This window comes from Poecilia reticulata, linkage group LG13 (genome assembly GCF_000633615.1).
Source record: "Poecilia reticulata strain Guanapo linkage group LG13, Guppy_female_1.0+MT, whole genome shotgun sequence".
Lineage (NCBI taxonomy): Eukaryota > Metazoa > Chordata > Actinopteri > Cyprinodontiformes > Poeciliidae > Poecilia > Poecilia reticulata.
The window spans coordinates 23,193,481-23,209,376 of record NC_024343.1 but is presented as its reverse complement, the minus strand read 5'-3'; the positions used below and the strand labels follow the sequence as shown (position 1 = coordinate 23,209,376).

The window sequence follows — 15,896 nt, the reverse complement described above, 5'->3', positions numbered from 1 at the left end:
CAGCAGACGCTGCCCCAATCCGCCTGTCGATCTCCCGTTCCCTTCTTCCCTCATTCGTGAACAAGATCCCCAGATACTTAAACTCCTCCACTTGAGGCAGGACGACCCCCCTGACCCGGAGAAGGCACTCTACCCTTTTCCGGCTCAAGACCATGGCCTCGGATTTGGAGGCACTGAGCCTCATCCCGGCCGCTTCACACTCGGCTGATCAGCATCCAGTAAAGTTTTATTCTGTGTTGCAGCAGCCCAATTTAAATTAAAATTTCTTCTAGAGCCTTTTATGCTTCCCCTGATTTCATCTCTGGCACTAAAGAGAGCTAGTTTGGAGCTGTCACCATCACCTCCTGCATTCCAGCGCCAGTATTAGCCGCAGCTCTTTGTGTTTCCGGCTCTACCAACAACAAAACGGTTCTTTCTTAGCACCAACTTTGATTTGGGCCTGAGGGAAGAACCGCCTTCACCAGGAGTCGGAGTTGGGTTCATGAGGCCAGCAAGCAGTTAAAAGGTTAAAGCTTGCAGTCTTTAAAAACTGTATAAAAAAATAAAAAAAACTGTCGAATGACAGGGGTCACAGAGTCCAAGCGGCTCACAGCTGGTATTTTCTGTTGAATCTGTAAACACTTAGTTCTTAAACACTGTCAGCCTTTTAATGTCGTCAGAAGAGTTTAAAAAAAAACTTTCTCCAAACATTGTGTGTAACTCTCGGTTGGGATTGCGTCACTACAAACCTTGGTCTTTAAGCAAACATATTGCACTGTGATACTGCTCAATATTATTCTATGAGATTCATGATTTCATGATTGATTCTTACATATTTTGGTGTTGGTGTGTGAGGAAAATATTCTGGCATAAACTAGATGAGTTGGAAACTAATTTAGCCTTATTTATAAATGTGGACTTAAATAAACTGTAGGACTGAGTTTGTTTTTAACTCTTTTACAAGTTGTTTGTGTTTAATGCATGTTTAGTGTGTTGCTGTACAAAAAAAATGCCAGATCTGGATTTCATGCTTTCATCTGTTTTTTTTATTATCATCATCTATCCATACAGACTATTGTGATTGTAGTCAAATATGTATCTACTAAATTTCCGTATTCACTCATTTTATGATTTTTATTTTCAATTGTCTTTATTTTTTGGTCCCGTAACGAGTACATATACTTTTTTTGCGTACTCATGTCATTTTGTCACTTTGACAAAGGTTTTTTTTTTTTTTGTTGGTAAATTTGTCACAGAAGTCAAATTTTGCTGATCGGGATTGATTTGTCAAAGCAACAAAACATCAAAGGGATTGAATAAGTTTTATGATTACATAAAACTTATGTAATCATAAGTTTTATGTAAGACAAATCTTTATTCTGTCGTGATAAAGATTTGTCTAAACTAGCAAAGCCATTTAAAACTAATCAATAAAGTAGGGAGACAAGAAGGAAAACAACTAAACCGTTTTTCCAATGTGCTTTTGGTGAAATTCCTTGGTTTGCTCTTCTATCGGCGAATGCCTGCACTATTTCTGTGATGGTTTTGACAATAAAACATCACATGCTAGATGGAGAAACTTCTCAGGCGAACGTAGTAAAAAAATCTTGTAAAACCAGCTAGTTTCTGAAAATTCACATATTTAACACAAAGGGAATAAAATCCGGATATCCCCAAAGTGTTTTTCTATACTCATATTCAGGAGACGAAAATACTTAAAACATAGTGTAGGCTCTTTCACACATCCTGTAAAATGTTATAGGAGCCCTGATTATAACGCGCAACGAGAACCTTTTGAATGAAAACCCTTTTTTATTTCTCAAAAATATGCATCCTATATTTAAATAACATTGTTTATTGAATTGCTTTATTGAGTGGGATTTAAAGCTAAATGATAAAAGAAAGCAGCATTAACTTCACCAAGTTTTTTTTATTTATTTTCATTTAAACAAGCTGTGACTTGCACAGCAACACTCCAAAAACATTTGTTCAGTTCATATAAAAACACCTGCAGCTTTGAATACATTCTTTAAAAATTTTAAAAACCCTATTATGCAGTCCATATACAGCAAATGTGTTCAGCAGGCACAAATCCTTGATGTATTACAGTTTATTAAAAAAAATACAAACAGCAAATCCAAAGCTTGAAAAATCCCACTTCAAGTTTTAATCAGATTTTGCTTACTTAGCTACAGATTAAAAACAAAAACAAAAACAAAAAAAAAACCCAGATTTACAAGATGGAAGAAATAATAGGTCAGAGATATAAAAAACAAAACAAAACAAAAGGGTACCCTTGTGAAAAGACGCATTATAGCAACACTTTAAAGGAAGACCCTGGATATTACAAATACTCCCATTTCACACACGCACACGCACACACACACACACACACACACACACACACACACACACACTTACATTCCCTTAAATATTGCACACAACCTTTTCTCTAATTAACTCCACAGGTGTTTCGGCCTCAATCTGAAAATTTAATTTCTCTTTTGGGGGCAAATTTCACAACCCAACATGTACCTGTTCCATTAAACTGGGTGGTTAAGTCCCAACAAGCCGCCCGCAGTCCATGAATCCCAGTTTTAAAGAAAGCTTTAGAAGCTACAGGTGATTTAACATCCTATTTTCCTGGTCAGGTGATGTGTTCGGGAAGAAGTGCACAAACGAAGACGTAAAATCACAGCCCAAACACATTCAAGGCCACTTGAGTAACCGTGGTAGAAAAGAAGGAGTAAGAAACCTACTCCTTGATTTATCTGCAGCTCGGTCTTTAAGTACCATCACCGCTGTTGGAAGCGAGTGCAATCAGAGCAGAAAAACAAGCCTGAGAAAGAGGAAACGTGTAGGCTCAGTGTTACGTCTCCTGTTCCCTGATGAAGGGAACTTTGACCTCCGAGTCCAGCACAGCCTGCAGTTCCACCCCCGAGTCCTGGTCCTCCTGGTCCCTGAACTCTGCGATGTATTCGTCCCGGTACTCGTTCGCCTCCTCCACTCCTCTGCCTTTGCTAATGTGGCTGGTTTTGAGATGACTCCGCCTCCTCGGCAGACACAGGAGGCCTCGGAGGTTCACCTGACCGAGTGTGACGTCCAAGATGTAGTAGACGGACCAGAAGAGAGCGAAGCATCCGAGCAGAAGCAAGAACTAGATGGGGGGGAGGGAAGAGAAGACATGTTACCACAAATTCAGTACCAAGTTATTATTTTACTCAAGTAAATTTTATTATTAGGAATCCAATAAAAAGATAAAGATTGTCCAAACGTAGCCAAACAGACCGACTGTGTTTCCTGAATGGAGACATTTCTTCTCTTAACACATAAACCGTATTGTTTACAGTGGTTGAACTCGTCATCTGGAACATATTTCAGTTAACTCTAATTTACTTCATTTCAGACATCAAGGGGTGTGTTACTGCTGCCCTCACTGATGGAAAAACAGTAATAATTGTTTACAAATGTAGAGCAAGACAAGAGTTTACAGAAAGCTGTAGCTACACACAATTCTGTCAACTCAATGAATGTTAAAGAAGATTATAACTGTGTTGAGACAGAATGTCTGACAATGTCAAAGAAAAGAGAAGATGAGTTCTCTGAACATTATTGGTTTATGAGCTGTAGTGTCAGCAGCTAATTACTGCATGTCATAGCTGGGATTGAAATTAAAACAAGAATCTCTTGACGTTTTTTTTTTTTTTTTTTTTGCAACATTTCCACCAAAAATAAAAAATGTCCTTCAGCCAAGCTGAGGTCTGATTTTCTACAAATCTACAGAAGCAAGTGTTTGGAAACTTGGTTCCTACATAATAAAAAACAGCTTGCAGAGTTTTTGGCTCTTTATGTTAGTTTCATAATCTGAAATATTACAGTTGACATTTCTACAGCAGAGAGCCTTTCACTATGCAATCTGCAAAAACAAGAAATTGTTCAGAAGGAAGAAGCAAAGAAAATAAAGGAAGTGAGGGAGGCAGAAAGGAAGTGCAGAAAAAAGTAAGAAAAAATATTTTTGCACATTATTTGATGTTTTTCATACATTTCTTGACATGGAAAGGTGGAAAAAATTACAATCCATACTTTTTTATATTGAATGGGATTGACTGCAACATCTACATGCTCAAACAAAGCTGTGCATCACTTTTTTATCATTTATTTCAAGTAATCTTTCTTGCAAATTGTCTTCAGACGGACAGAATTCATCAAAGATATGGTAAACCTTTGGTAGGTGTGAGAGTGTGAGCCTGAAAGCTGTGTTTACCTTAAGGCTGTTGGAGGTGAAGGGATTAACAATCTCGGGGGGGATGTCTAAGCCTGGAGGACAGGGCAGAGAGAAGCTGCTGTCCAGATGTTTGCCACTCATGGCTTCCTCCACCAGCCTGCAGACCGGCGAACGGGAAACAATTAAGCGCTCATGATCACCGCATCCCAGTCCGATTTTAGACACCGACGGCAAACCAGCAGGAGACCTGGACTTACTTTTGCCTCTCCTTCACTTCGCTGGAAGTCATAGATGAACCGTAGAGTGTGAGCTTCCACTGCTTCAGCACTCCCACCGCGGCGCACTGGTCAGACTGTTCATCTTCTGCAGAAACACAGACATGGGTCAGAGAGAACTAAGAAGCCTGGATTCACAAGAAGCCTCATAAAACCCAGACCAGCAGTATATTAAGCTGACCGGAGAAGTGTGTGCAATGTGTGTGTCTTCCCTGCTGACTTACTGTTGTCAGAAATCTTGAGGGTGTATTGGCCTTCAGCTCTCTCCCCCCAGCAGCGCACGGTGGAGAAAGTCCAGTCCTGGTAGCCGGAAGGATCTCTGTGTGGAAACAAACAAACAAACAAAAAAAAAAACCCACGTCTTTACATCCACCCGAACATCACCCTGCTCCTTCCACAGAGAGAGCTAAAGGCCTTTAAACAGACACGATGAAAGACGCGGCGTATACCTGTCGATGGGCCTGCGAGCCCCGATGACAGAACTCATGCCGCTGGGACATTCCAGCACGATCTCCACGTTCCCACGGCAGGGGTGGGTTATTGTCACGGTAACGGCCACGTGCTCGAGCGTTTGCATCCCAGACGGCTTCAGGTCGGCTGCAGAGACTACAGGAGAGAAGACAGCAGGAAGGGTAATGTGCAAGTTCAATTAAATGTCTTTAGGGCACAGCAAGAGATGTATAAAAATAATACAATCTTCATTATATTTGGGAAAAATGTGCAGTGGATTGCAAAAGTATTCAGACACGAAGAATTGTGTCACATTACACACTACAAATGTCAAGATTTTATGTAATTGAACAAGACAAACTTGAGACAAAAGGCAGATCAGATTATACACGGCTTGTAGTAAAATGTGATGTGCAAAAATATTCATTCCCTCAATAATATCCACTACTGAATTCACTATGTGTTGGTCTATCACATGAAATCCCAGTGAAACACATTGTAGAAGGGTATTGTGCAACATCAACTTTTTTTAGATTAAATCACGTTTTAATGATAATTTCTCATCAAAAACATACTTGGAGTGTTGCTTTGATTCTTTCATGCATGTTGAAAAATTCTTAAATCTCTCAAGACATCCATTCGATGGTGCAACCCATAAAAAAGCTCAGCTCCAACAGCGAACAGCTGGTGGAACTGCATACCTGCTGAGCTCATTACTGAATCTGCTTCTCAGTCCTGCGCTCCTAAGAACGGTTGTAAATGGCATAATGAGAAGCATTGTTGTGATTCTCATTACTGAAGAGAGTACTAGCTTCTTAAAGAGACAGAGGCCCTATGTCAAGGCATCATATTACGAATTCAAATTTCTCTTCAGGTTCTTTTATTATATAGCATTTTTGTAACATTTTTGCTTGGTTGTGTTATAAAATGGCACTATGTGCCTGGAAGATACATAATACCACCCCCTGTACAGTTTGTAGTTGTGACAAATATGAAAATGTGAAAATGTTCAAAGAGTACGTACGACACCTGTAGACACCCACTTTTACAAAAATACAGCTGCACTCATAATGAAATAATTAGACCCATTAGACATACATCTTTCTAAATGCGTTATATGCGTCATGTCAGTGTTATTTATTACCCCTTCATTAGTGTAACTGAAACACATCTGTAACTCTCTAATAATGTGATAAACCCTGCTGCAGTTCTCCATCTCACTCTGGATTTCTCCTGTTATCCATCTTTGAAGCACTTATCACCGAGTCCTCTGACCACAGTGCATCCGCTCAGAGCGGCTGCCTGGTAATTTCCCATCATTTCCCTCGGTTTGATTACTAATAAGCGGCAGTGCATCGTGACCATGCAGAGATGCACATATCCCCAGGGCAGGGAGAATCGCAAAGGGACTGAAGGAGAGGAACGTTAAACCGAACTAAATAACAATGTTTTCTTAGGATGGAGCTTTTTCACATATTCATTCTTCATTTCACTTCAAAATTACCGTGACAGCTTGTTGCAAAAATGCTCAACGTCAGTCTCGTCTGAGCAAAGCACACAGTTCCAGTTTAAATCCCAGTCAAGTTCAAGAACCTTCACTCTCCAGATGGAGGGACAGAAAAGGTTATTTTTCTGGCGTCAGAGCCTGATGGAGTTATATTGCTTTAAAAAATGCTGTTCCTACAAACAAATGCATTTGTATCTTAAAAAAAAAAAATCAAACATCATAAAACCTGAAGTATTTTGTGCATTTTAAGATTTATTTGTAATTTTTTGCCAAGTTCTTGAAGAGAAACTTCAATTTAATCAGCAATTAATGGACAATAAATCATTTTATTTCAATCTAAGCAACTAATTTGCATGGGGAGAAAGTGTCCAATGGTTGTTATGGAGATGATCTAATGATGCAGCAGACATTTCTTCATTTTCTTCCCGACCTTAACCAGCCTAGTTTTTGTTTTCAACTTTCATATTTGTCTAAAATGATCCAATCCAACACACGATCATCTTAAAATTCATGCTGTCTTGTCTGTCCTGTTTTGCAGAGTGGCCAAGAGCGACAGTCTGTTTTATTTAATTTTTGCTTAAATATTTTGTGCTTCATATTCCATTTGGAGGCAATATTTCCAGCACTCTAATTCTAGTAATTGCTCTTTCCAGGCATAAGAACCAACTCTAAGTAATGAGTAAGCTTTGCTTTGAAATGGAAAGCTGTTCATGCAGGAAGCAGAACATATGACCGGCCTAATGGACAATGAATCAGTCAGCAAGGCTGCCAAAACACTGAACAGTGTCAAAAGCAGATCCAACTACATTCTGTTACAAAGAGCTCATCAGGGAATTCGACCAAAACAGAACAACGACGGGTTCACAGAACAACATGAGTTAAAGTGAGTTGAGAAAATAATTCCTCACATTCTTTGGGAGTTTGCTCTGTAAAAACCAGCAGCTTTTTCACAAAAACATTGTTGCATGAGACCAAATGTACACAAACCCGTCTGTGGTCGTATGATTAACTGCAATGAGGCGATAAAAGAAGGGCGATAAAGTCTGAGGGAGGACAGGATTAGGCGGAGGATGAGGGAAATGTTTCTACTTGAATGAGGTCATTTCAACAACCAGTTGTGGAAAAATAAAAGTGTTAGCGGGATTATATGCAGAGGGCTCTGAATACGAGAGATTCAGCGTGGAAAGGTTTGAGAGAGGAAGAGGATCTACAGAGATTTTACATAAAAAAAAGGAGATTTGGGGAGAAATTCAAAAACAAACAAAATAAAAAAAAAAAGGGGGGGGAATAACAAAAGCAAAACTCACAAACTGCCGAACATTACCTAATAAGGACAGGCAGCCTGAGCAGCAGGCATGCAGGGAGGGAGGGATGGCTCTGTTATGGAGAGCAATGTTTAAACTCGACAAGCAACTGTCCCTCATAGAGCTGAGGCAGCGACACAGAGCGAGAGAGAAGGGGAAAAAATAAAAACCCTACCATTCCAGGTGCGGATCAAGACGCCCGTATGAGTGGAAACGGAAACGTCCTCCTTTATGACCAAGCTCTGATAGGACACGAGGAAAGGCACCGACTCCCACACCTGAGACACAACGCAGGAATATTTAGGTCGACTTCTGGTGGCAAAATGTTTAAAAAAAAAAAAAAAAAGTGAATTTACAGTGTGTCTGTACCTTGGCAGCATTAACTAGTCTCCATGCATTCAAAAGGCCAAAGCCATGCTGGTGGCTGTGATGAAAACCGGCTCCGTTCACTTTCCAGTCAGCTGTCATGTCGCACTGTTAGGAAACACAAAGAAAACATCCACACCTTCATGGTCTTGTCCATCCAGTTAAACTAAAGTTCAGAAGTCTGGTCTAAAAAAACAGAGATGCAGATTGAAAAGATGTTACCACAGGACAGAGGCAAACTATCACCACATTTACTCTCAGCTATTGCGTAAATTAGCAACTCTAGGACAAAAAAAATCTGTTTAGTGAAACAAATAAGAAATTTTACAGCACTTAAATATCTCCTCTCATCTGATCTGGAATTAGATGACAAGGTGAGTGCTTTAAACTTGACATCTTGCCTATATTTGAGACTCTTATTTTGAAAGAAGCAGTTCTTACCTCGTCAGTCTCAGTGTGTGCTGGCCGATAACTTGCCTAAACTTGAAGCCTCGACCACTTTTTAGTCTTTATGTGCACCTCAAAATTAGAAGTATAGATGTGTACATAACCAACAGACTGCTGCTGACTGTTACTAGTTTTTTTTTTTTTTTTAAGTGAACAAGACCTTAAATCTAAGCGAATTTAAGGCCTTATTTTAAGATACATGAATTTCAAACTTTTTAAGGCTGCCCGGACTCTGCAACATTATTAGAACTGTGATTATGTTTAAAAATATTCAGCATTTCGATTTTTATTTCAATACTGTGATGTCTTGGTTAGAAGGAGGTTTTGTTGAAATTGTCGACAACAAAAACAGGCAGTTACGAGAGGAATGCAGACTTGATTTTCATTAACGATACGATTTTTGTGTCAGTCTACATCTGTACTGTAAACCTAACAGACCAAACAATAAAACAGAGAGAGAAAAAAAAATCTTTGGTAACAGTGAAGTCACATGAAATACAATTTTCTTTTTTGCTGCCTGTCGTTTTAAAACCTTTGACACTGCTGAGCGTTTTCCTGCAGGTTTACCTGTGTGGCAGTGAAGGCGACGATGTGCTGAACGTCTCTCCAGGTCAGGCAGGGACGCACCTGCAGCATGAGGGCCACCATCCCTGCTGCCAGCGGGGCCGCAGCAGACGTACCGGTGTGGCCCTCGGTGCACCCGCTCCCCTTGTGCATCGACCAATCAGACGTCACCTGCAGAACGACACAGCTGGTACGTTTAGAACGTTTCGGAGAGGTGTGATCCGTACAAATGATGAAATTACTGGAAAACACAACAGCCCACGTAACCGCTCCAGAGCATAAAAAGATCTAAAACCATGAAGACGGAGGGACTGGTGCATAAAGTAGCACCTACATCATTGCACCATCTTGATGATATAAACTGACAGCAGGTGGTCAGAGTTCAGTGCTGTTTGTGTTTAGTTAAACAGTGTTGATTTGGGGGAATGTGAAGCCATATGGAGTTTAATAAGAAGAACAAAGAGCCTGAAAGTGAACAATGCTGTAGCAATAAAAATAAAACGGCAAACCCATATTTAATACCTGAAGTATTAAACTCAAATTCTGACTTCCTCAGTTAAACAGCATATAAATACCAACTTTATTTCTACACCCACTTTTGTTAATCCACACACCACCATTGCTGCTCTGTAATCATCCCAGTTCATTACTGAATGTTCAGGAGAAGCAAACGGCTGCCCGTTTCTGGAGCCACTTAGTATGTGAGTGTAATGCGGTCAGGGGTGGATCGGTGGTTAGGTCCTGGCTAATCTCAGTTTCCCCACAAGTGATGACATCCTCGCAACAAAACAGGTTGCCACGGTGACAGCCTCCAACTTCAACAAACAGTTGTGGAGAGGTTTCAGTGGATCTCAACTCCTGTCATCTTCAGCCAGCGTTTTCAGATGAATGAAGTCAATACTTTTCCTGATGTGGAGGATTTTGCCCAAATGTTTCCATTATTTTAGAGCCAACAAAGATTCTTAAAGTGACAGTGCATCATATTCCAACTGGTTCCTTTGATTTAGTATTATTACATATAGACTTGGGCTGGTATGACAATCTCATGGCAGTTATACAATAAAATTGAACAAACAACAGAATAATCACCAGATATGTTTTGAAGAAGCTTTTAACTTGACTTTCCTACTTTTGGTTAATCCGTTCTGCTCTAATCTGCTTGCAGCTGCAGATGGTTACCTAACAAACATGTTGAAATTAAAGGTAATTTCAAAGACAGACTAAAATTAATAATAGCAATTATTAGTGGCACTTCTTTAGTTTCCACCACATGAGGACCCCTGGCTTTTGGGACTGGAAATATTTCCAAAGAGCCAAATATTTCTTTCTTGCTAGAGAGGTAATAAATGCAGCAGCCTTTTTTCAGCCAGCTGCTCAGTAATGAGTGGAAAATAGAGGCGGGGCGGCTGTATACTCCATTCAGCCGTAGAAACCTCCAGTCACCCCAACACTCCCTGACATCTCAGTGAAAGGACATTAAACTGCAGAAACAGCTTTATGGAAATTTTAGTATCATTAAAATCATACTTTTAGAAGGTGGTTGTGTATATATCTATAAAACTGACCACAGCCTACAATGTACAGCTTTGGAAGTTAAAAAGAGAAAGAAAGAATATCTGAAATTAACTGAGACAAGTTACTCATTAGTACTGGAGTATTATTCTTACAAGGTTTCCTTCAAACCTTTTCGTTTCTAAACGAATGCATCTACTGTGCCGTTGCTTAATAACTTGCAGTGGGAACAGTTCTGCATATATTTGTATAAGAGTGTGAACATTGTGAGTGTTGTTGGGCGAGTCAAACTCATCATGTAAACCTGTTTAAAGTGGTCTGTATGACAAGAACAGCACTATATAAGCTCACTCCAGCTACTGTGCAAGTGTTAGACTCAGTAGGACTTACGATGCTCCTTGATCTGGCCCCCCCGCTGCTGAAAGTGACAGCCAGCATGGATGCACAATCCTCTGCGTAGAACGGCTTCTTGCCTTCCTCATCAACCGCTCCTAAAAAAAAAAAAAAAAAACAACACTGGAGTATAATGACTACTTTCGTGTGTTGCACACAGTTGAATGCACATACACACATCGCCACACTCCTAACAATCTCTGTTTCTTACCTATCGTGATGGTGTAGATGGAGTTGGCGTAGCCGTCATAGTTGCAGTTGTCATCGTACTGACCCCCGTTACCGCTGGCAACTACAAAGATGCTCCCGAAGCCTCTTCGGCCTGCAATCACCCCGTGCTGCAGTGCAGCCTGGTGAAAAAAATAACAAAAAGAGAAAAAGCTGATTTGATGTTTTTAACATATGTATCCAGCAAGGGAAAAAGCATCAATCTAGTGAAACTGCTACATAATATGATGCACAGATCTGCTGGGGTCTGTTACCACCTGCTGGACAAAAAGAGAGCTGCAAGAAGTCTAACCTTGCCCAGGGGATGAGGTCCATCCACAGTGTGCCCATCATCATCTGGTCCCCAACTACAAGAAGGAGCTGTCTTCATTAGCATCCAAGAAATAATACAAGTTTTGATGATAAATTACAGAGAATTGTTATTGTGACATCGACAGTTACCTGCAACTGTAGATATCATTTATTTGGTAATGTTTGTTAAAGGCAATGGCCTCTAAGCTGTCAGTCAGGGGCCCATCCAGGACTCGGATACCTACAAAAACCAAAAAAGGACATTGGTGATTTCAGATGAGAACACATTTTTGTAAAAACTGGTGCCTCTTAGTAAAAGACTGTCGGAATAAAACAGTATTGAAAGATTTTAGACTGACTGGGTGTGTCATACCTGCCACCTTGCTGCCATAGGCCACACCCACAGCGCAGAAGCTGTTGTTGGGAACGGCTGCGATCTCCCCAGCACATCGAGTCCCATGGTGGTTGTCGCTGTGGAGGTCTGGGTGAGGCATGGGGTCAGGGTCATTGGAGTTCAGGTCGTAACTCCCCTCTGGACTCTTAACAGGAACACAAAAATCTATCATATGGACATCGAACCTTTGCAAGCTTTGTTCTAGTTTTGCATCCAACAGGACAAGTTCAACTGGAAAGTGGTTAAGTTTGCCTTTACCCTGGAAGGTCGCATTATGTAATGTAATAAAATCTGGGTTCAAGATGATAACAATAGTTTCTGCCCCATTATGTAATAATATATTTTTTTCTCCTTAGAAAAGAGAAGAACTATTCTCATACATCTCAGAATAATAGAGACATATTTTTAAATTGTTTAATGTAAATGCTAAAACCTCTTATTTTCAGCCCAAAAATTATATTAACTTTCAAAAATTAGTGATCAGAAATATCTTTTATCCAGTGATCTGCCATATTTTACGTTAGAATGAGATTTGCCAGAAAGTTCACACTCTCATCTCTTCAGAAAGTTTTTTTCTTCAAAACTTTGATTTACTGCAAAGTGCCGACAGCTTTGCTCACAATATGTGTTCCACCATCAGGTTTCATCCCTGAACTGGAGTTTGAACTCAACTGTGACATGAAAAAGGGAAAATATTTCACAACAGCACTCCGCACAGCTTATGAGTAGGCCCACTGTTCTTTCAAAAACAATTAAAGCAGAGCCAACACTAAATTCCGACTTACATAGTTGAGCTGAATGTCTCTGTGGGTGTGTTCCACACCGTCATCTACAACAACAACAGTGACCCCCTGGCCAGTGATGTTGTGCTCCCACACTCCCGTCACGTTGATATCCATGCCTCTGTTAATTCGATTGTGCTGCAAAGGCAGGAGGAAAAACTCTGTTAATGAACGCCAGGAAAAATAAAAATAGCAAAAATGCCAAGGTGCAGATGTGGATGATAGAAAAGCTTGTAAACTGTATGATGGCAGATAGAATTGGTGCTAAAGGCTGATTGAAGAACACACATAGGAGGCATTAAGCGAACCATTTCCAGCTTTAAACTTGGAATCATTGTTCCAGCATGTTAGGTATGCGTGATCAGGATCATTTTTATGATCATGCAAAACAGGTTTAAATTGCTCAAAGAATGAAACTGAAAGCACAATATGGCAGTAGCTGCAATACGGCTGAGAAACATATTATACATATTTGTTGTTTACCAGGGTAGCAATAGTTGTAGATTTCATATTTCGCAGTGAAAACTAATTCAGTTCTCAAGTTCCAATTATTACGCCACCAAATTCCAGTATTCTGATTAAAAATGTGTCCGTTTTGCACAAACACCAAGCATTTGTTAATGTTCTGTGGACATATTCAAATTATGTAATCGCATTCATCTGTACATAAATTTATCATCCAAGCTATTTACAGAGAGGTTAGCGACACTGGTGCCCTTAATGCTTCCATTTTCTGGTGAGATTTGGGGTCAAATGGTCAAAACCGGAACAACAGTGCCAAACGCATATTAGAACTGATCATGGGATGATAAACAGACTACCATTAAGCTACTGGAACTCTTCCAACTCTTTTAGAAATTTGTGGACTATGCTTAAAAGCTGAGTCTTTGGAAGAATAGCAACTCATTAATCTCTAATTAACTAATTAATTAACTAATTAATCTCTACTATTTGTGCCAAGAACAGTGGTCAAATATTAAGGCAGCATTGAGCCTGAAGCTCCAGCATCTTGTTATTTAGCGCATATTTCTGCTTCTAGCACCTACATAAAATCTCCTAAAATTTCTTTAATTAGTTTAATCTAACTGCTTTGAGCCAGCCCAGATAAAATCAGACAGTGATAAAATAAACATATAATATGTGGCAGATCTAGATTTTTTATTTTGTGGATGTGTGCTATGTGTTCTTACCAAATGCCACTGTTTAGGATAGTTGGGGTCGTTGAAGGCCAAAGACCTCTTTGAGCGACTGAGCAACCTGTCCTTGGAGTACCACAGGACATGAGGATGTGTTGCCAGAACATCGCTCGGTTGGATGCTCCTTTTCCAGATGTGTCCCAGAGATCCAGTGTGAGGTTGTGATGAGCAAAGCAAATAGTGGCCTTCGAGCTCTCCAATCTGACCCCGGTTCTGAAGCCCCGCCTCTTTTGCTACCTGCAAAGACAATATTGGAGTCGTTTTTTTTAGTAAAATCAGCAAACTTACAAAATACTGAATTGAGCTTATACAATAATAAATAGAGCAAATATGAGGCATTAAAAAAAACCCAACAAAACAGCTAAGCCCTGTTTTGAAAATAAATAAATAAATTGTGGCCGGAGAAACAATATCCACTTGTTTTTAATTTGTAAATACAGAAAAGGACCAAAATCACTTTCTTTTGATATTTCCATAGAAAATAGTTCCAGCAAATTTAAATTCAGCAATACTATCTAAATATCTTTGAAAATGATGAAAATCTATGAGTTCAAATTAAAACCAAAGTGCAAACTATCAGAAAAGATGCTGAAATACTACTGTACCCTGTCAGCTATCACATCCAGCTGAACCGAGGCCTCTCTCTCATCTTCCTTCTGGTGATGCAGGCTGTGGTGGATCCGGACGGCCCAAGACTGACCTGGACCACATGACGGCCAAGACGAGGATAAAGACGAGGCGGTTAAAGGGAGGGATGGGGCGACAGATGGCAGAAGGGTGAGCAGCAAGAGGGCTACGGAGGACAAAAAAATGAGGAGGAGGAATGTGGGAAAATAGGGCGCTGCCATGGCAAGGAAGGGTGAAACAACTGGTCCGCCAGGCAAGCCCTCTTCATCTGAGCAGCGATCTAGACAAGACAAGACAAAAGGATTTTATTAGTGAGAACAATTTGAGAATGACAGTCTGGTTGCTTAACATCAGGGTGCTACATTCAGAGGGAAAGTACCACAAATCACAGCGTCACTTTATCTGGGTTCCAACACCTGTGATGAGCAACTCTGTGACTATAAACCAAACCTTCTACAATCGCTATAGTGAAGACTTGTGATTACATTAGTAATAGCTAAAAACCCCCAAAAATAAACAAATCGTATTCCATTTACAATAGGTCTGCATTTACATTAAAATAGTGAATGAGAGAAAACTCCTAGGCTTCGTAAATATTTCCTTTAAAGCAATATTTCTGTCTTAACGAGGCTACAATCAGATGGCTTAAAGCACCACTGCTATACCTAAACATTGGCATTAGCTCTGATGACATGCCTGTTGTTTTTTTTTTTTCTAGCTTCTGCTCTAGTTAGGCGATGTTCTTTAATATAATTAATTATCTCTTAAATAGCAGGAACACTACGTTTATACTGACTTCTTGATTTACATTAAAACAAACAGATAAATTCGTTAGAAAAAACATAGTACAACCTAATGTAGAACTCAAGTTTCACCGCAGCGTAGTTGTTGTTTTAGCTGTGTTAGCAGGTTAGCATTGCCGTGCTAACGATTGAAACTAATGTTCCTCAATAAAACAGAGCTAAACATGTGATTATCGACGACAGTCTAAGGTAAAAAATAAGAATGTCTTACTGTTCTAATGAAAGAGCTCGATTTGAGGTCGACAATTAATATTGAGAGTGCTATCGCCGAGCTTGACACTCCATTTCCGTAATCCAAGCGCTCTGCTATACGTATTACGTCATACAGACTGCGCAATTATCGTGCGTGATATTTGATTGGCCCAGAGCCATCACAGGTAATAGAATGGATCAGAGAAAGTGGGTGCACTCCGTAACAAGAAGCAGAAGGTTGACCCGAGTACAAGTTAAGAAAGCGAAGTCTGTTTTTGTTTTGTTTCGTTTCTTTTAATTCTAGGCGGAAGCGTTTTTGCCGGGGGCGGTCAGGCGACCCATAGACATAATATAAGATGAT

At 40.0% G+C, this 15,896-nt stretch overlaps 1 protein-coding gene across 1 annotated transcript; it reads right to left on the bottom strand.

The window, feature by feature from the left end:
* Window positions 1-1,889: 1,889 nt before the first annotated feature.
* On the bottom strand, window positions 1,890-15,663 carry pcsk7 (proprotein convertase subtilisin/kexin type 7). The gene is made up of 17 exons (XM_008426080.2): window positions 15,555-15,663; window positions 14,519-14,820; window positions 13,908-14,150; window positions 12,721-12,855; window positions 11,915-12,080; window positions 11,692-11,782; window positions 11,543-11,597; window positions 11,234-11,372; window positions 11,020-11,120; window positions 9,121-9,288; window positions 8,110-8,214; window positions 7,916-8,018; window positions 4,929-5,085; window positions 4,704-4,798; window positions 4,462-4,567; window positions 4,244-4,361; window positions 1,890-3,136 (listed from the first exon to the last, which is right to left on the bottom strand). The coding sequence occupies exons 2-17, from the start codon at window positions 14,759-14,761 to the stop codon at window positions 2,849-2,851; spliced, it is 2,313 nt and encodes a 770-aa protein (XP_008424302.1). The 5' UTR covers window positions 14,762-14,820; window positions 15,555-15,663; the 3' UTR covers window positions 1,890-2,848.
* Between the last annotated feature and the right edge of the window lie 233 nt (window positions 15,664-15,896).

Bases quoted from the DNA above. Each gene is read 5' to 3' on its own strand.
- pcsk7 (XM_008426080.2), bottom strand. From the start codon at position 14,761: ATGGCAGCGCCCTATTTTCCCACATTCCTCCTCCTCATTTTTTTGTCC. The intron at 11,598-11,691 runs GTAACTGTCGAT...TCCTTCTTGTAG, and splicing joins AATGATATCTACAGTTGCAG to TTGGGGACCAGATGATGATG. The intron at 4,799-4,928 runs GTATACGCCGCG...GTTTCCACACAG, and splicing joins GCTCGCAGGCCCATCGACAG to AGATCCTTCCGGCTACCAGG.